General features: G+C 33.6%; 2 protein-coding genes across 2 annotated transcripts; one reads left to right on the top strand and one right to left on the bottom strand.

Annotated features, from left to right (window-relative positions):
• Positions 1-919: 919 nt before the first annotated feature.
• Positions 920-3,417, top strand: LOC128159930 (protein HEXIM1-like). Its single transcript, XM_052823156.1, has 2 exons — positions 920-2,193; positions 3,029-3,417. The coding sequence occupies exon 1, from the start codon at positions 1,008-1,010 to the stop codon at positions 1,869-1,871; it is 864 nt and encodes a 287-aa protein (XP_052679116.1). The 5' UTR covers positions 920-1,007; the 3' UTR covers positions 1,872-2,193; positions 3,029-3,417.
• On the bottom strand, positions 2,848-12,216 carry LOC128159929 (HAUS augmin-like complex subunit 7). Its single transcript, XM_052823155.1, has 10 exons — positions 12,123-12,216; positions 10,995-11,101; positions 10,306-10,382; positions 9,741-9,802; positions 9,349-9,467; positions 8,342-8,512; positions 7,553-7,652; positions 6,851-7,060; positions 5,269-5,371; positions 2,848-3,255 (listed from the first exon to the last, which is right to left on the bottom strand). The coding sequence occupies exons 1-10, from the start codon at positions 12,189-12,191 to the stop codon at positions 3,131-3,133; spliced, it is 1,143 nt and encodes a 380-aa protein (XP_052679115.1). The 5' UTR covers positions 12,192-12,216; the 3' UTR covers positions 2,848-3,130.
• Positions 12,217-16,678: the final 4,462 nt, after the last annotated feature.

Raw genomic sequence — 16,678 nt, 5'->3', positions numbered from 1 at the left:
ATATTAAAAGCGTGCATCCACTGTCAGTCTGTTGCATATTTTCACATTAGCATGACGTTCTAGGCCTATATGTGCTTTTTTTATACAGGTGTTTTTCCAAGTTATTTTTCTTTTTCGTTTTTAATTGATTTATTCTATGGATAATGTTAAGATAAATTTGTGTTCTTTATTTGATCTTCTTACATATTAACATTAATTTTGATTGTTCTTTAGCGATAGTTTAAGGGGGTGGGGAGTGGGGGTTTGGGACTACTTTAGTCCACATCATTTATCATTGCATATTAAGGTAGTCGCGTTACTCAACCATTAAGAAAATGAGTGAGTTGGGGGGGGGGGGGTCAAACTTCTCCTTCTTACTTTTTGGTAATAACTGTTTTTCTTGGATAGGCACATACAAATATCAATTTGTAACTATAACTGTCCCACCCGAACATATGCAGACCAAAACCAAATGTACAAACAATTTCTACTCTGATCCTTTCCACGAATTACCCAGTATCTGGGGTTTTGTGTATGAATGTGATAATTTTATGTTTACGTAAACTACTACTATATAGTTAACCTTTGAATTGGAGTATTTCGATTATGTTGCAAGTTCAACCAGAGACATAAATAGCAGTTATTTATGTCTCTGGTTCATCATTGCGATTCGTCGAACTAACGAAAAAATGAACTACAGAAATAAATTTAAAGATCGCACATGATTGTATTGTACTGAAACGATCTCATAATATAGCAGCTACAAAATAAATCATTTATGTGTTAATCAAAATACCTTCTTTCGGAGTATAATTTAGATCGGGATCGAGGGTTGAAAACGTTTTACTGACGATGATCAACGAAGGTATTTCATGCTGTGACGTGATATTCGTTTTTACGACGATTTAGTCACGTGGGCTGAATCCATAAAAAGAGTTGGCAACGGTCGTGCAACGTATTTCCTAGTAACTCGTGGTTTGAGTAGGACGTATTGTATACCACAGAAAACAAATTTGTACATTTCTGAAATGCTTATGGAACTGAACACGATTCATCTACAGAACAACAACCAAAAATTAATGAACGAGAAATATTCACAGAAAGAAAGGATGGATTTTCTAGAAGAAGTAAATTTCGTTCGATGGAAAAAGACAAGGCGGGGCAAGAAGAAGAATAGGAATGTTCGTGACTCTATTGAGGTTAGTGATTCCAACGGTGATCTTGAAAACTGTTTAAAGTGCGAACGATTATCACCCTATCAAGCTTATGATGGCGACTCGGATGAGGGTGTTTCTCCATTAAAGAAGATCCGCATGCGGAGAAATCGCGGGGGCGTGAAAAAGCGCCAAGCTGTATTGAGACCCAAATACAGTCCAAAAGCCCCACATAATTCTACCCAGTTTCTGATGGACGATCACTGTACGTATAGCTGCGAGTATCTTGGTTTTGAATCCCCCGACCCTTGGGGCCAGCGGCTGCAGTATTCCGACGACTCTGATACGTCCATTGTTGTTCCACCTGCGCCAGAGATAGCAGACGATTCATTGTTATTCCAGATGGATGATATCAACGATTCTATAAATAGTGCTGATCAGGATACGAAGGCTTTTATGGAGAAAGACTTCGAAGAAGCATACCATTCTATTCAGTGTGATGAAATATCGCGTCTAAGCAAATCCGAATTGATTTCTTCCATTTGTGCAATGGAATCCAAAGCAGAACTATTGGAAAAAGAGTTGGAGAAATCCCCCGACATTATTAAATTCACAGGAGTCAGGAGCAGACGCCATAGAACAAAGGGAGTGATAAGTCAACTAAAAAAGGAAAATCTGAGTTTGCAAAGAGAAAATGAACAATTGAAAAGAAAATTAATTGCTGTATCTTGTAGCTAAACATTTAATGTCATTTACTTAAGAACTGTCTATAGCGGGTTAAATTATGACAATTAACATTCACCGAACTGAATAAGAATTGTAACATTTTACATTTTTAAAACAAAACCATTGTTTTAGTCGGAATGATGTACCTTTTTACAAAATCTGATATATATTAAAAACCATTTTAACCATGTACTTTCGTGTATTCCCTTCTAATGCCTACAAGTTTTTATTTTTCAGTCAGATGACAAGCTATCCAGCTAAGAAAAACACTGTACAAAGGTGGCCAATTAGGGGCCCCCTGAAGGGTGCAGTACAATCCTTCAGAATATGAAAGGTAAATGGTCTTGCTTTATACTAGTACGGGCATGGTCCTGAAACTTGCAAGTATAGGGACCTCTGCAATTAATACTGTGTCAATCATACTACATGTAGAGTCTGTCAAACCTTTAAAGGGAATTGGTATTTGAGACTTGTGTAGGGTCCCTTCACTTGTAAGTTTTAGGACTTGCTCTGCTTTGTAGACCATGTCAGCCATTCACTATGATAATCGCTTTTATCATTGATCATATTCATCAATTTATCTGTGCAAGTATATCCACAGCATGGATATTGCTGTGTGCAAAACTAGATAATGATATCTCGGTACATTCAAAGTTGGAGATTATTAAAATGACTTCTGCCAGATCTTGCAGTAACTACTTGATTTAATGTGTGTGGCTGTTAAAAATGTGCAATTTTATCCGAAGTATCTATCCTGTACATGAATAGGTAGAGAGATTTGACATACTAGTAACTATTCAAGGTTGAATAACTGATAAGCATATTTGGGGTGTACAAGGAAGTTATCTTGCCATTGGTTAAACAGATTACCATAATCAGTCATGAAAGTCGATCATGAATGCGTCTATAAATAGCTTTTTCTACATATGCACTGGTAGTGTCTCGATTTATACAGTGGAAATTTTCAAGAAACAACATGATTCATCAAGACTTTGTTATATTTTATCAATGATCATAATACTTCATAATATTCATCAGGTTTATCAAATAATCTGTTGGTGTTTCTTGGCTTAAAATCACAACTTTATTATGCTGTATTGATAACAACCAAATGTCTTGTGTCATTTACTGGTGTATGAGGCTAAACAAAGTACCCTCTCATTTTAAAGCCCCACACTTCAAAGGCTGATCTGGATGAAAATCCCAAGCTCCTGGACTCTTCCCCCATTTCAACTTCAAACTACAAGCTGACAACATAATGGCTAACGCTGTCACTTAGCAAGTCTGGACACCTCGAGGACAGAATGGCTGGAATTCGCTGCCCTGCGATGAACCGATTCATCAAGCACGCTCACGCATTCCTGGAAACTTTCCAGCATCGCTTGTCCCACTGCCCCTATTTCAAAACAGATAAAATGAGAAAAATTATTTAAATTTTCATATTTTTAAAAATTTGCTTGACTGATTTATTTCAGGTCACAAGGTAGGTAGTCGGAGATTGAGGAAACTGAATTCATGGAATGCTTGATGAAAATGAATAAAATGCAATAAAAAGTGACCTTTTTCTTGTGGTTTGATTTGTTCATAGGGAGTACCGGAGTATAACAAAAATTCAAGATGTGATTTAGATAATTTCAATCATGAGGGCTGGTGTCAAAGTGTATCTATATTGTTCATGCATGGTGCACAGAGATTGTCAATTGAAAAGAAATCATTATTGTGCAGTTACAATCCAGAGATAATTTAAAGATAATGGTTTTCCCAGTATCCTGCTTTAAAATAGATTATTGTATTGGCAGGAGAAAGTAGATGCATAACTAATATGTGTTGAGAAGGTGTTTTCCTGACTAATTTTCAGACTTATTCCTTTTAAAATATCTATGGGGTTTTTTTTCTCTATTGTTTTAAGAAACTGATTAGAAAACAACATTAGCCAAAATGGCTAATTATCAAAATTTATGATTCTGTAGTTCCTTGATCCAGTAATAAAAACAACATTAAAATCTTGGAACCTGACGACTAAAACAAACGAGATGTTTGTGAAACACTTATGTCCCCATCCCATCTAGACCTTTGCAAAGAATATGAATGGAAACTGCAAAAAAATTGGAATTTTCGAAAGTCCACTGTTCATGACTGTCAAAAATTTCTTGATAGTACCCAAAATCGAATTTGACTTGGATATTCTTTCGTTAAAACTGTATACCGATACCAAATTTCATTTCAGTATGTGCAACCTCTGCGCAAAAAAATGAACAGAAACTGTTGGTGGACCGACAGACTGAGAGCAGCAAAGCAATATCATCAGGGGGGGGGGGGGGGGCATAATAATATCTCTACAGCAATCAGTTGCAAAACTGTGACTTACTAGTGGATATAAAATAAAATTGAAAGTACATGTACCAGTCGTCTTAAGATAGTTAATAAAACTGGTGTTAATATGTTAACTTTAACTTGGAGTCTGAAGTCATTAAATTGAGTTTTCTTTAGCTGATATGTTGAGTGGAAAGTGCTGTATGGGTTTGTCTGACAAATTGACAATTATAATGGGTGAGAAGTCATTCTAAAATTATAGATTTCTAAGATTTTGTGAAAACAATAGCAACAGGAAAGTGGAAACTAAGAAGGAAAGAAAACACTCTTTAAATCTTGAGGAGACAATTGAAAACTAATTTTAAATATAGCCTACAGGGTTGTGTTGAATTTGTGAAATAGCATTACACTTCAAATAAGCAAATCTATTGGATCAATATAAATAAAATCCTTCAAAATGAAATAGTAAAAACTCAAATTTGGGAAACTTGACTTGTGTCATCTTCACAACGTCAAGGCTTTGTGAATACGGAACTTCACACAATTGTCGAGTTGGTGTAACATAATCACAAAGCCTTGACGTTGTAAAGATGGACGTGTCATCTTTAAAAAAAATCCTTCTGGGAATTGGATGAAACCATTGTTGAAATAAAATAAACAAGTGAAAAGCTGTTAATGTGACAGCAAACCGTTTTCTTTTATGTGAACTATCAATAATCCATGTCAACCCTGAATTGAAACACACTACCTACCGTATCCAATGAAATGGAGTAACCCATATGCAATATTTTGCTAAAAAATGATTAAGTTCAAAAGCTGGTATTTTTTTCATTAATTATCAAAATCCTAGCAATATGCACACTTCTGATATATGTACAATTGATCTGCAAAAGAACAACTTCCTATTTTGAAAACTGTAGGAGTTTTCCGTACAATGAGGGTACCCTTTTGGCAGCCGCCCACCCGCCCGCCTGGCTGGCATTTTAATAACCAGATTTTTCCATTGGAAAACGCAGTTAAAAACTTTGAGAAGTAAACACACAGCTGCATACGTAAAACTTCAGGGGATGACTTGAAAAAATAAAAGTTGACATACCCAGACTAGATTTCTTCACTGAGGTAGATTCCTTTATTTTTTGCTTGGTGTCCCTGCTCAAGTGTGTGTAGGATTCCCTAATGGACTCAAAATCTGTCAACAGCTACAAATGTAAGGAGTATAATCATCAATATTCAAACACTTCATTTGAGAAAAAAAAAACCTGAACTTTATTTATTTTACAACGATTGATAAACAAGTTCTACAATTTATATTAATATCTCTCTTTGGCACGGATGTTAGCGTGAGGGGGTCATTGTTGTGGGAAGAAGCTGAAGTACCGGAGAGAACCCACGTGTCTTAGCAAGCTCCGTCATACCCTATCACATACAACCACTGTCGATCATGGGGATCTAACTTGGGTCGCAGCGGTGAGAAGTGAGTGCATTTTCCACTACGCTTCTTGGACGCCTTCATTTGAGATTACAAAATATTGTTGTGGACAGTACCCCCCCCAAAAGACTTCAAATCCACATCATTATCTGTAAACAAAGAATGACCCTCTGCAAATTAATTTAGTATCTAAATACCATTTGTATTTTGTTATCATGGTTAAAATGTACTGTAGAAGCAGAAATATTCATTGAGGATTTAATTTCAATATTTTCGTTGGCATAACGGTCAGCGAAATTAAATCCATGACGGATTTCTAACCCAAAGATTAATAAATACAGAGTTTATACGAGATAAATTTTAGAGATTGCGATATGAGGAAATAAAATTCCAACAAAATTTTATTTGGTTTAAAAACAACGAAAATTTTGACACAAATGAAAATATGTGCTTCTACAGTATTTCAATATAATCTGCCATTAAATCTAAAAGGTGGATCCTTAAAGTGAATGCATATTAAAGGTATATGTTCAAAATTTGTCAATACATAACAAGTTCTTTGACCTTATACTTATCTAAAAACCACATGACATTATCTCAAGGTGATCAAATGACAATGAAACAGGATGCATCATATGAAGGATATTGTTCCTCTTCAATACATTCACTTAAAATTTTGGCCATTTGATAAGGCCATATCCTTAAAATGTTTGTTTGGAATTTTCTAGACCCAGGAGGGAGGGAGGGAATTTTTTTTTATCAGCGGGGGGTATTTTAATGAGGTGGGAGACACTTCCAAACAAACACTACTTTTATTTTGGCCCGAATTATGGCTTTGTGTGAATAAAACACATTTAAACAGAATATCCTTATACATGTACATGGTCTGCATTTGAAGACAAAATATATTTGAATATGAAATTGTTTTTCCTTGTTTTATTTTTAAATTCTCATAAACTTTTTTAGTTTGGAGCACTTGGCTCGGCTGTAATAGATATCATGTTTTGTGTAATTAAGGCCAGTAATCCAAAGGTTGCTGGTTTGAGCCCCACTTTGGTCACTTAATGTGTTCTGTCCTTAGGGAATAACTGGCAATGGTCAGCTAAATCCCACAAGAGAAATGTGTATGCACCAGCCTTATGCGCCAAAATTATGGTTGGGAGATGATTAACTTAACAATTTTTTTTCAAATCAGTTCAATTTTGGTGTTTTTACACTGCAATTTTTCAATAAATTTAACGTCATTTACCTTGATAAAAGTTTGAAGTAGATTGTACACTCTCTTGAAGGCGGGACCCAACTCGTTCAGAATGGGAGGGGTCTTGTTGCACCAGTGACTCATCTCATTCTCGTAGCAATACGTAAACCCAACCACAAGCTGAGATAACTCAGAGAGCACCAGACTCATTGTCTTGCTTGCAATCTCGCCTCGAGATGAATCAGGTGTCTCATATGTGAACTGCAATGAAAAATTATGCTAAGAGTTAAAGAAATGATATTTCAATGTCGGAGAAGATTGAACTTAAATTATACAAAATCACAATAAGTTAACTACAAAATTGATCAATTATTTCATGGGTAAAATTGATAGGTTGCAATGCTGTTTGGTACTAAATTCATGTGTGAAACCAGATTTATTTTTTTTTAATATTAAATCATGCAGATCAATAATATTTACAGAAACATGTAATTAATTTCACTTTAAGGAAGAAGGGTGGAATACCCATTAGGTTAATAGAGAGCCCTCGTTTTCCAAAAGGTTAAAATAGCATAAAACAAGTTCTTTAAAAAAAAAATTCAAAGTATTTAAAAAGAAAGCAGCAGGTTACCTGGTATGAAAATCAGCAGATCATCTTTCATAGCTATCTCCCTTCTCAAAGCAATGACAATTAAATTTGTTATATTGGGGGTGCATGGGGATAAATAAAGTAATATGCACTGAGAAGCTTACACTTTTGTTGACTTCTCTCAAAATTTCCTGTTGTCTTTGAAGGTCTTGTGAAAGTTTCTCAGCCAACTCCATTAAACTATGCAAATCTTGCTTTGGAGGCCTAAACAAAAGAAAAAACTTAATAAATATTTAAATGTAATAATAGTATTTATTAACAAAAGCATTTTCACACATTCCTTTGATTGATTACACACATGTACATTTTATAAATGAAAACAAATCCATAAGTACAGACTAGTAAAAGAAGTAACCAAGTACCGGTATTTGTAAAATTTTCTAAACTGAATATAAATTCAGAGAGGTAGAAATTTCAATCGGTAAAACTGTAACTAAGTTGAAATGATGGTAACAGTAACTGGTTATAAAACAGCACTCGATAATAAGTATAAAATTTTTTAAAAAATTGTTATTTCCAATTTGATTTTGTAACATTCGAGACACTGATATTTTAAAATTGATTTAAATTGGAGACAGTGAATAAGGCCCATAGGCTGAGATCATGAAGGAAAATTAGTCAATAGGTGTTTTTTATCATTACCATTAATACTAAAAACATGTGGCCTTGCTATGTCTGTTCAGTTTTCTTTGATCATTAATGAATGATCATACTAAAATCCTGGTTTAGTGTATTACAATAACTATTTCAATATTGTACAAACTTTCAATGTAAATGATCTAAAAGGATAGCCCTATTCATTTCAAACCAAAAATCTTAGGTTAGAACTTATGGTATTTACTTGAATGCTTAAAGGAATAATATTGTGTCAACTCCAGGCCAAATTACATTACCTGTCTTTATCCACCCCTCGTTCAACCATGGCTACTTCGTACTGCCTCTGTAAGTCTGGGGGGAGGAGGGAAAGGCGGGGATTCAGAACAGAGTCTACCTTCTCTTGATGTAGTAGCGACCTCATCAAATGTGAATCATGGTGAAACTGGTCCTCTAAGGCCATGGACTCACTGTAAAAGATCAGTGCAAGGAAACAAATGCTCCATATTGTCTCTATAATAATACTTAATTGCTTTAAAGGTTGGTACATGAAACTAACTACATAAAACAGTTCCCCATTTAAATCATATAAACTTGCTTGAAAACATAAAATGAAATAGTGAAAAAAGTCATTGTGTGATAATCAATTGATTGGAAACATACAATACATAACATGTTGAAATGATTTTTCAGAAACATACATGTATACTTGCAGTTTCTACAAGAAATATCAATTAATTCCAGAATGTCCTAACAAATTTTTCAAAGCATCCTTACAAATTTTCAAAGTAAAACTACATGTATCTAAAGGGTGAAGTGAAAAACAATCATAAGGATGTCAGACTTTATAAGTAGTTTTTAGTCTCTCTCTCTCTCTCTCTCTCTCTGAATAGATAGTGATGAATAATGCCTAGTATGTAAATAACTAAAGGTAACAAATGAATACATAACAAATGAATATAAAAAGTTAACATTACTCCCCTCTCTAACCCCCCCCCCCCCTTACAAACACATACTGTGAAATCATTAGAATTCATGGTGGCTCAATCTTCGTGGTATTTTTGGGTAGCCCTCCCCCACGAATTTACATCCTCAAAGAAAACAAACTTAGAAAGAGTTATCTTTCTTACTGAAACAGAAAACTGACACATCCACAAAATTACATACCCATGATTAAGCAAAAAAACCACAATCCGCGAAAAATGGCCCTCACGAAATTCAATGACTTCACAGTATACATCTATATAATAAACAAGAGGAGCATTATCTATGCTATTGCTGTTTCCATTGCCTATACATGTACTACCTGATTACACCGGGGTTTCTCATGGCCTTGTTGTCAGGGTCATCGGCCGCATCCTTGATACATACAAGGTCAATCAGCTTGTCCATGAAGGCGTCCTGCCTACTGCCCCCAGTGACCCCCTGTGTAAGTCAAAACAGTATTTTTATATAAAAGTACTGAAAGCTAATTATTTTTCCTGAGCAAGTAAATTCTGTGATGATCATGACAACAATCTTGTCACCACATGGCATGCAAACCACTCTTTAACCTTTCTATTTCCCTCCTTGGAAAAGCCCCCCCCCCCCCCCCCCCCCCCCAAATGTAAAAAATAAAATTTCTCAATTGAACACAGGATGCTATGCCTCATTAAAGAAAATTTCTAAAACAATGATTACAAACGTGAACAAGCTTACCCTAATCAGATCGACATCATCGTATCTACACAGACCAAGCGTGGATGTCACAAACAACAACCCTGTCAATGTAAATCAGTATGTTGAATGTTGAGAAATATGCATTCATTGCTTTTGATGAATTCAAATGTTAAAAATGTACAATGCAATAAAATACATACTTGTAATTAATTAATCCCCTTGTGTAGCAGACCTTTAATTTTTGAACAAGTAATGAATCATGCTGAACATCTCAGAAAGGTAGAAAATTATTGTTCAAGAAAGCATATTGCTTTAGCTATCACTGAACCTTATTGTAGAGGGGTTTAATCCAATCTCCTTAAAGAGAAGTACTTTGCTCACTTCAAAAGATCAAAACTTCAGAAGATTTCAGGGTAACAACATTATTATTTTATTATGTATGCTTTCACAATATTCTTTTTCTAAAGCCAAATTTTGAAAATATCCTGTTATTTTGTCCTTACCATATGGTGGAACAGGTCCAATATTCTATGTAAACTTATGATGCTACTTATCAATTATGTTATGTTATTGTCTTTGGAAATGCAAAACACAAATTAATTACTTTGAACTCTGGAGTCTAGTTTGGATTCTGCAGTTGCAAACCTTGGTTCAATGTATTCATGAAGTTTTGAGTCAAACCTGTTAAACAAGAAAAATTTAAATAATAAATAACAGATTTCCTTCCAATTTTGGGGACTATGGCCATAAAAAATCATGAAAGCACTGCATGCAGGCATTGAAATTTACTGGGTTCATTAAAAATGACTTAATTTTGAGTTTGGAACAGACAAATAGCAGGTTCTGGACAAGGGAAGAAAAAAAATTTTGGTAGATGACTCGGATATGAAAATTTAGAAAAGAACTAATAAATTCAATCAATCAAGACATTGACAAAACAACTAGCTGGGCTATTTTTAGATGAATGTAAGGGTACTAAAAAAAGTTTATTGTTGTCTCAAATGTCTGGTCACTTTTGCAAGAAAAATAGAGTAATATTAGTAAACTTGTGCAATGTGGTTCAAATAATGCTGTATTTATTTTTAATGTAAAACATTCTATCATATAAATGAATTTGGTTTAAGGATCCCCCCTAATAAAATAATAGTCAATACATTTCAAACAACCATATAGATAGCTTTGATATTAAATAGATTAACAGAAAAGTTAATTCAACCGATCCAAGCACATTTGATTGATAGCTTGCTCATATAATGAATTTATTGACGATATTGTGAAACTTTGGTCACTCACTTTGAAAAGAGCCACTGAAGCAATTTAATCCTCGGTTCTCCTGGCTTGTAGATCATTTCTATGATCCATGAATCGTCTACTCCCTCTGTGTAAGGGCATCCTAGTTTCTGAAGAAAAATTTCAGGAACATATAAGCATTAATATTTACTGTACTAAGTATGATATACTGCTGTTTCAAAGATGATAAAATTGGTAATACATTAAGACACAAAATGAAAGCCGACCTGGATCAAGCATAAGTTTAACTTTTTGATAAGATACAGAGTATATCACTAAAGTGTCATCTGCTTCTCATGGTAGCTTTTGTATTTTTTCCTACGTTTTCTGTTTTTTAGAAACTTTGCCATTTCAAATAAAAACATTTGTTTGCATTTTTTATTTTGATTGTCTCACAGTAGATGGGGCTAATTAACCTAACATAGGTGAGATTTGTTGAAACTATGCCAAAACATTTTTCTCTCCAGAATAGACATAGACAAACATGTTTTGTCTTGAAGAATCTCACTAAGATTTGGGCTGCCAAGACTTAAAGAGAAAAAAATTAACACAACAGAAGGTTTTGTTGCAGAAGACCTATATCAGCCATGTCACAGTTAGCACACAATGAGAACCCTTGTTACATCTGGAATGATCCCCAAAGAAGGTAAACCTTTGTTCACTTTTTGCCACAGGGGCTTGTCTCGATCTTTTTTTGACCATCGTTGGAAACCCAAGGTCAGTCTTGCTTCTCTTAATTAAAAACCGATTGCAGGTTTCTGAAGATTCCCTTTGACCTTTACTATAAAATACTTTTAATATAAGGGTGGTCTAAGAATAAGAAGAAGCACTTGTGCTTTCTGAAAAGTTTTGGATCTCTCAACAGGCCTCTAAATTACTACATGTATCAATAAACCGTCAACTGTATAGCAATAGGGATATGTGTATCCTACCTAAATATAAAATACACTTGCATGATGTATTTATATATAGATAGGGTATACATATCCCTCTTGCTACATATTTAAATGTTTATAGATAAAGATTCAGAGGCCTGCGATCTCTCCAGTACATTAGACTATTCAAATTAATTACATATGTTTTACTTCAATTTCTTAATTATTTCCTATCATTTTTATACATGTACATTACATCTAATCGTTCTCTAAATGATGATATCAAGTTTTTCTGTTTCACATCTCTTTTTGAACTGAGCGCCATATTGTTTACATTTTTTTCAACAAGATCTGAGAATGTCGATCCCGATTTTAATACACCAGGCCCGCATCAGACTTGCTTCGACATAATTTAACCTTTGTACTACTACATGTAAATACTGCATACTGGGAAAATTATCGGCGATTGCAAATAAAAAGGAATTATATTTAGAACGATTTATTTTCTTAGATTATTCTACTATTTCAGCATATATATGCATGATATAATTATCTGTATTCAGTCGACTTTGCGGGGAGTTATAGATATTTTGTGCAATCAAGTTCGTTTTTTTCCCAGGGAAAAAAGTTTTTAATTACATTCTTGATAAGCCTCATAGAACGGAATTTATCGCGCTGAATTGCCAATCAATCGTTGGAGTTTCGTTCCAGTAGAGCGGACACGAACTATCCCGCAAAATTCAATGTTTTTCATCGCTTTTGATATAATAAACCATTTTTTAAAACAAGACATCTATTTATTTACAAAGTACTGTCAAAATTGGGAAAAATACTTTATTAGAAGTCACCATGCAGGTAAAGATTAAAACAAAATGAAATTAATTGTTACAATGTATCGTATATTGTGAATTCGAACATTGGGTGCGATGATGCTGACCCAATACATTCATTGATATGAATACAAAATCAAGTCATATGGTAAATTTTATGGTAAACCCACCGGCACGTACATTTCATGAAATTTGCAATTACAATTTGATATTATATGTTTTACATATTGTCACAGACCAAATTAAGGTTTTAATTATATGGTTTCGTTAATGACAGGTACTGCATAATTTGCACACAAAAAAGATAGATATCCAGTCTTTTAGAAATTTGTGTCAACCAACTCTTTTTTAAAAATGTAAACAGTTAAATTAAGAGGCCAATCTATTCATACCTCTGCATGTTTGTTTTCCTACAGTGAGCTTCAGCTCACATGGTCCAGAAATTCAACGGCTAAATCCTAACAGAGTAAAGCATGATCTCATAATTAATTAAATTATGCACCAAAATACATCATGTTAGGTTAAATATTAAGAAAATCTCATGATAGCCGTTAAATACAAAAGTCTTACAGATATTCTACAGAAAATATACAAAAAATATTCCATTTATTTTTCACACAACCTTCCAAAAAATGCCCAAAATGTAATATATATTTTTAAATTTCTATAAGATTATACAGTTTACATACCATTTTTATTAAACATATATAAAAACATGTATATATTGTTAACAAAAAACATAGTTTATCTAAATTGACTTGCTAATTTTTGTTTGATTGTCTCTTGAACATAAATACAAATGTACTCCCATATTGTTTGATGTAGTTTTACAATTTTGTTTTTTGTTTTTGTTTTTTTCTTTTTGCAAACATTGAAAAAAAAAAAATGAAAAGTACCAATCAGACGTCATCTAAATGTCACCAAAAAGTATAAACACATTCAATCTGTATTATAGATATTAAAAGTTTGGTCTTAGCTGGTAAAACCGTAGAAACAATTGCAGTAATATCCCCCCTTTCCGGCATGTAATTTTCCACTCAGTACTTTGACATACATTTATGGTTTTCCTCTTCTTCTAAAATATCAAAATGTATGAGCTACGTTTTTGAGCGATACACAAATAATTTATATACAAATAGACACCAATATAACTGGTGCCTGTAAATACAAAATTTACAACACAAAATTTACAAGATGACAAGTTATGCGGTCATATCATACTGTAATTAAGTTTTGTATTTACACTCACTCAGTAAATTCAACATTTACAATATGACCATGACAGTCCTATACCACATCAGGCCGTGCAGACAAATTGAATACCGCGCGTTAGTTCCTTATGTATGTCGTTTTAAACAACGCTATTGCTATGTTGGAAACCTGACCCAAAACTCGTCAGTGCGATGATTTGTATAAAAGAAAGCATAATGACGAATGCGCTATGGTATTCTTTATTATCAATTTAAATATGTAAGGAAATTAAATATAATTTTTCTTATGCTTATTTATAAACGATTCACGTAAGTATATCTGCGCATGACAGCGGGAAAAGTAATCGAGTGAAACAGCCATCGGGAAGGAGGTACATGTATGTCATCATGTTTGTTTTCAAGAATAAATATTGAAAAAATATACTTTTTCGACGTTGACAAAATATTATTCCTTCATAACTTCCTTTAAGAAATAATAAATATCATCAATAAACACACAGAATATAGGCCAAATTCAAATTCAGTTCAAACCTATCAGAGAATAAATGAAAAAAAAACACACAAAAACGTCAGTTTAGGGGGCTCCTCGACTCAAAATATTTGCTGTGTCTCTGTCTTTTTTTTTTCATTTGCATCAGAATGAATTAGCATGCTACAAGGCCGACCACGCTTTTGCGTCGACTTCTTGCATGTTTACATACTGGAATAGGCTTGCGAAATCATTGATCAAGTGATAATGTATATATTTAGAACTGGGCCGTAAACCTATGAATCGTGGTAATATGAACAACAAAACTCTCTACAGTTCAAGCATTTCCGACAAACCTCAAATTCCCAATCCATGAGTAGGAGGAAGGGCATAATCATTTATTCTATAATGTATGTTTATTTTAACAAAATTATGTGGAAAGATACCCCAAACTCTATACCCCCCTCACCCCCTTCCGTCGCTACATCTTTTAAGACGTGTCCTAAGTTGATCGTAGGATGTCCCTAACCGTTTTTCTAAGTCATATCTTAGGAACACACTAAATAAGGTCATATCTTAGGAAAGTTTCGTGAACATGCAGGCCTGTTGGTCGCTATGAAAAAAAGATTTAAATTATATTCAATACTTTAAAATGCGTTTGAATTAAAGAAAGTTTCTATATTTCTATAGAATATATATATATATATATATATATATATATATATATATATATATATATATATATATATATATATTATCCAGTGTCTTTGTCTGTGATAACACTACGCATCGATTTTTGTACTATATAACCCATGATACAAATGACGCCAAATTGAGGCGCCGGCGGGGTTTGCTTATTTATATTTAAAGATTTAATCGTACGATGGCCTAAAGTTCTATAAATATAAGTAATAAGGAATCATTCTTTAAATATTATGAGGTGATAATTTCGGTCGGGGCGTGATCAAATCTATCATAAAGCCCTTCGGGCTTTATTGGATTTGATCACGCCCCGACCAAAATTATCACCTCATAATACTCAAAGAATGATTCCTTATTCCTTATATATATTAACGTTGCGCTTCAAGTCTTATCTTCTTATTTTTCTCAATTTTAATTCCACATTTTCATTTTCATTTTATCCCATTTTTCGCCGAGTTTCAAGTTTAATCTAGTATTTATTTTATTCAGTTTAAAATCCAAAGGATGAAATGAAATATGATCTACAGCCAGAAAATGAAAAAAAAAATCGGAACTTTTATAGAATCTCCCCTTTCTTACCCAAGAATATAACAATTGCATCAAAGATCTGCATAATTATTTATGATACTTGTAGGGGTACACTGTTTCCATGTAACCTTTATCTCCGCCCCACTTAATAGCGTTTGAAATACACAAGAGCATTTAGGTACATTTTTCTTCTTTAGTTCAACCCTGCGAATGTTATTGTCATTTAAATTTTAAATCACGTGGTTTTATTTGACCCTTTCAGTTTCGCAGTAAAAATCGTGCCTCGTGTTTATAGTCTATTTTAGAGAATCTAGGTACTTGTAGTCAAATATAAATTCTAGATTTATTTATTTATTTATTATTCGGTATTTCTTGATTTTAAACTTTATCTTCATTAATTGGTGGGTAAAATGTGTCCTAGAAATAAATGTGACAATACAAAAATAGTTTTTTTTCTGCTGTTGCGACAATTAACATGCGCAGTAGACATCCCCCTGAGAATTAATTTTCGATCCGCATCTGACCTAGTAATATCACTGATAGTGAAACAGACTTTACTATTTTATGCAGAATGTTCCTTGAAAATGGCTCGATATACTAAGTTTTTATGGAAAACATTCACCCATTATTTTTTTTAAAAACATGGTATTGCACACCGCAAGCATCAAACATGGCTATGATTTTATTAAGCAACCCAATGTTAATATTATCAACCACTCTACAAGTGGTTGAACGCGAACGATTACTCTGTTTCGAGTTTCATCGTTCAATTTAAAAAACCGCTAGATGGTGAAATAAGACATACATCTTAAAAGATGTTGATGTTTTAACATAAACCAAAGTAGGATATGATATGAAAACGACCAGTACTTACGTATTTTGAGAATATTATCCGAACACTTATACCTTCGCTCGAAATATCACAGGAACTGAACAAATCTCGGTGAAGTCTCGTGAACTTTCATTCGGGCACCTCTGGATTCATTACATACTTAGCGACGATAAAGAAAACATTCCGAACACATTCGCACGGGTGTAGTTGGTCAATGTATTTTGTCATCGTCAGAAACCC

Source organism: Crassostrea angulata, chromosome 8 (genome assembly GCF_025612915.1).
Source record: "Crassostrea angulata isolate pt1a10 chromosome 8, ASM2561291v2, whole genome shotgun sequence".
Lineage (NCBI taxonomy): Eukaryota > Metazoa > Mollusca > Bivalvia > Ostreida > Ostreidae > Magallana > Magallana angulata.
The sequence above is the reverse complement of the archived record's forward strand: the minus strand, read 5'-3'. Positions and strand labels throughout refer to the sequence as shown.

Coding starts and splice junctions, on each gene's coding strand:
- LOC128159930 (XM_052823156.1), top strand. CDS start 1,008: ATGCTTATGGAACTGAACACGATTCATCTACAGAACAACAACCAAAAA.
- LOC128159929 (XM_052823155.1), bottom strand. CDS start 12,191: ATGGCGCTCAGTTCAAAAAGAGATGTGAAACAGAAAAACTTGATATCA. Junction 10,383..10,994: donor CTTCAGTGGCTCTTTTCAAA/GTGAGTGACCAA, acceptor CTTGTTTAACAG/GTTTGACTCAAAACTTCATG. Junction 9,803..10,305: donor ACTAGACTCCAGAGTTCAAA/GTAATTAATTTG, acceptor TTACATTGACAG/GGTTGTTGTTTGTGACATCC.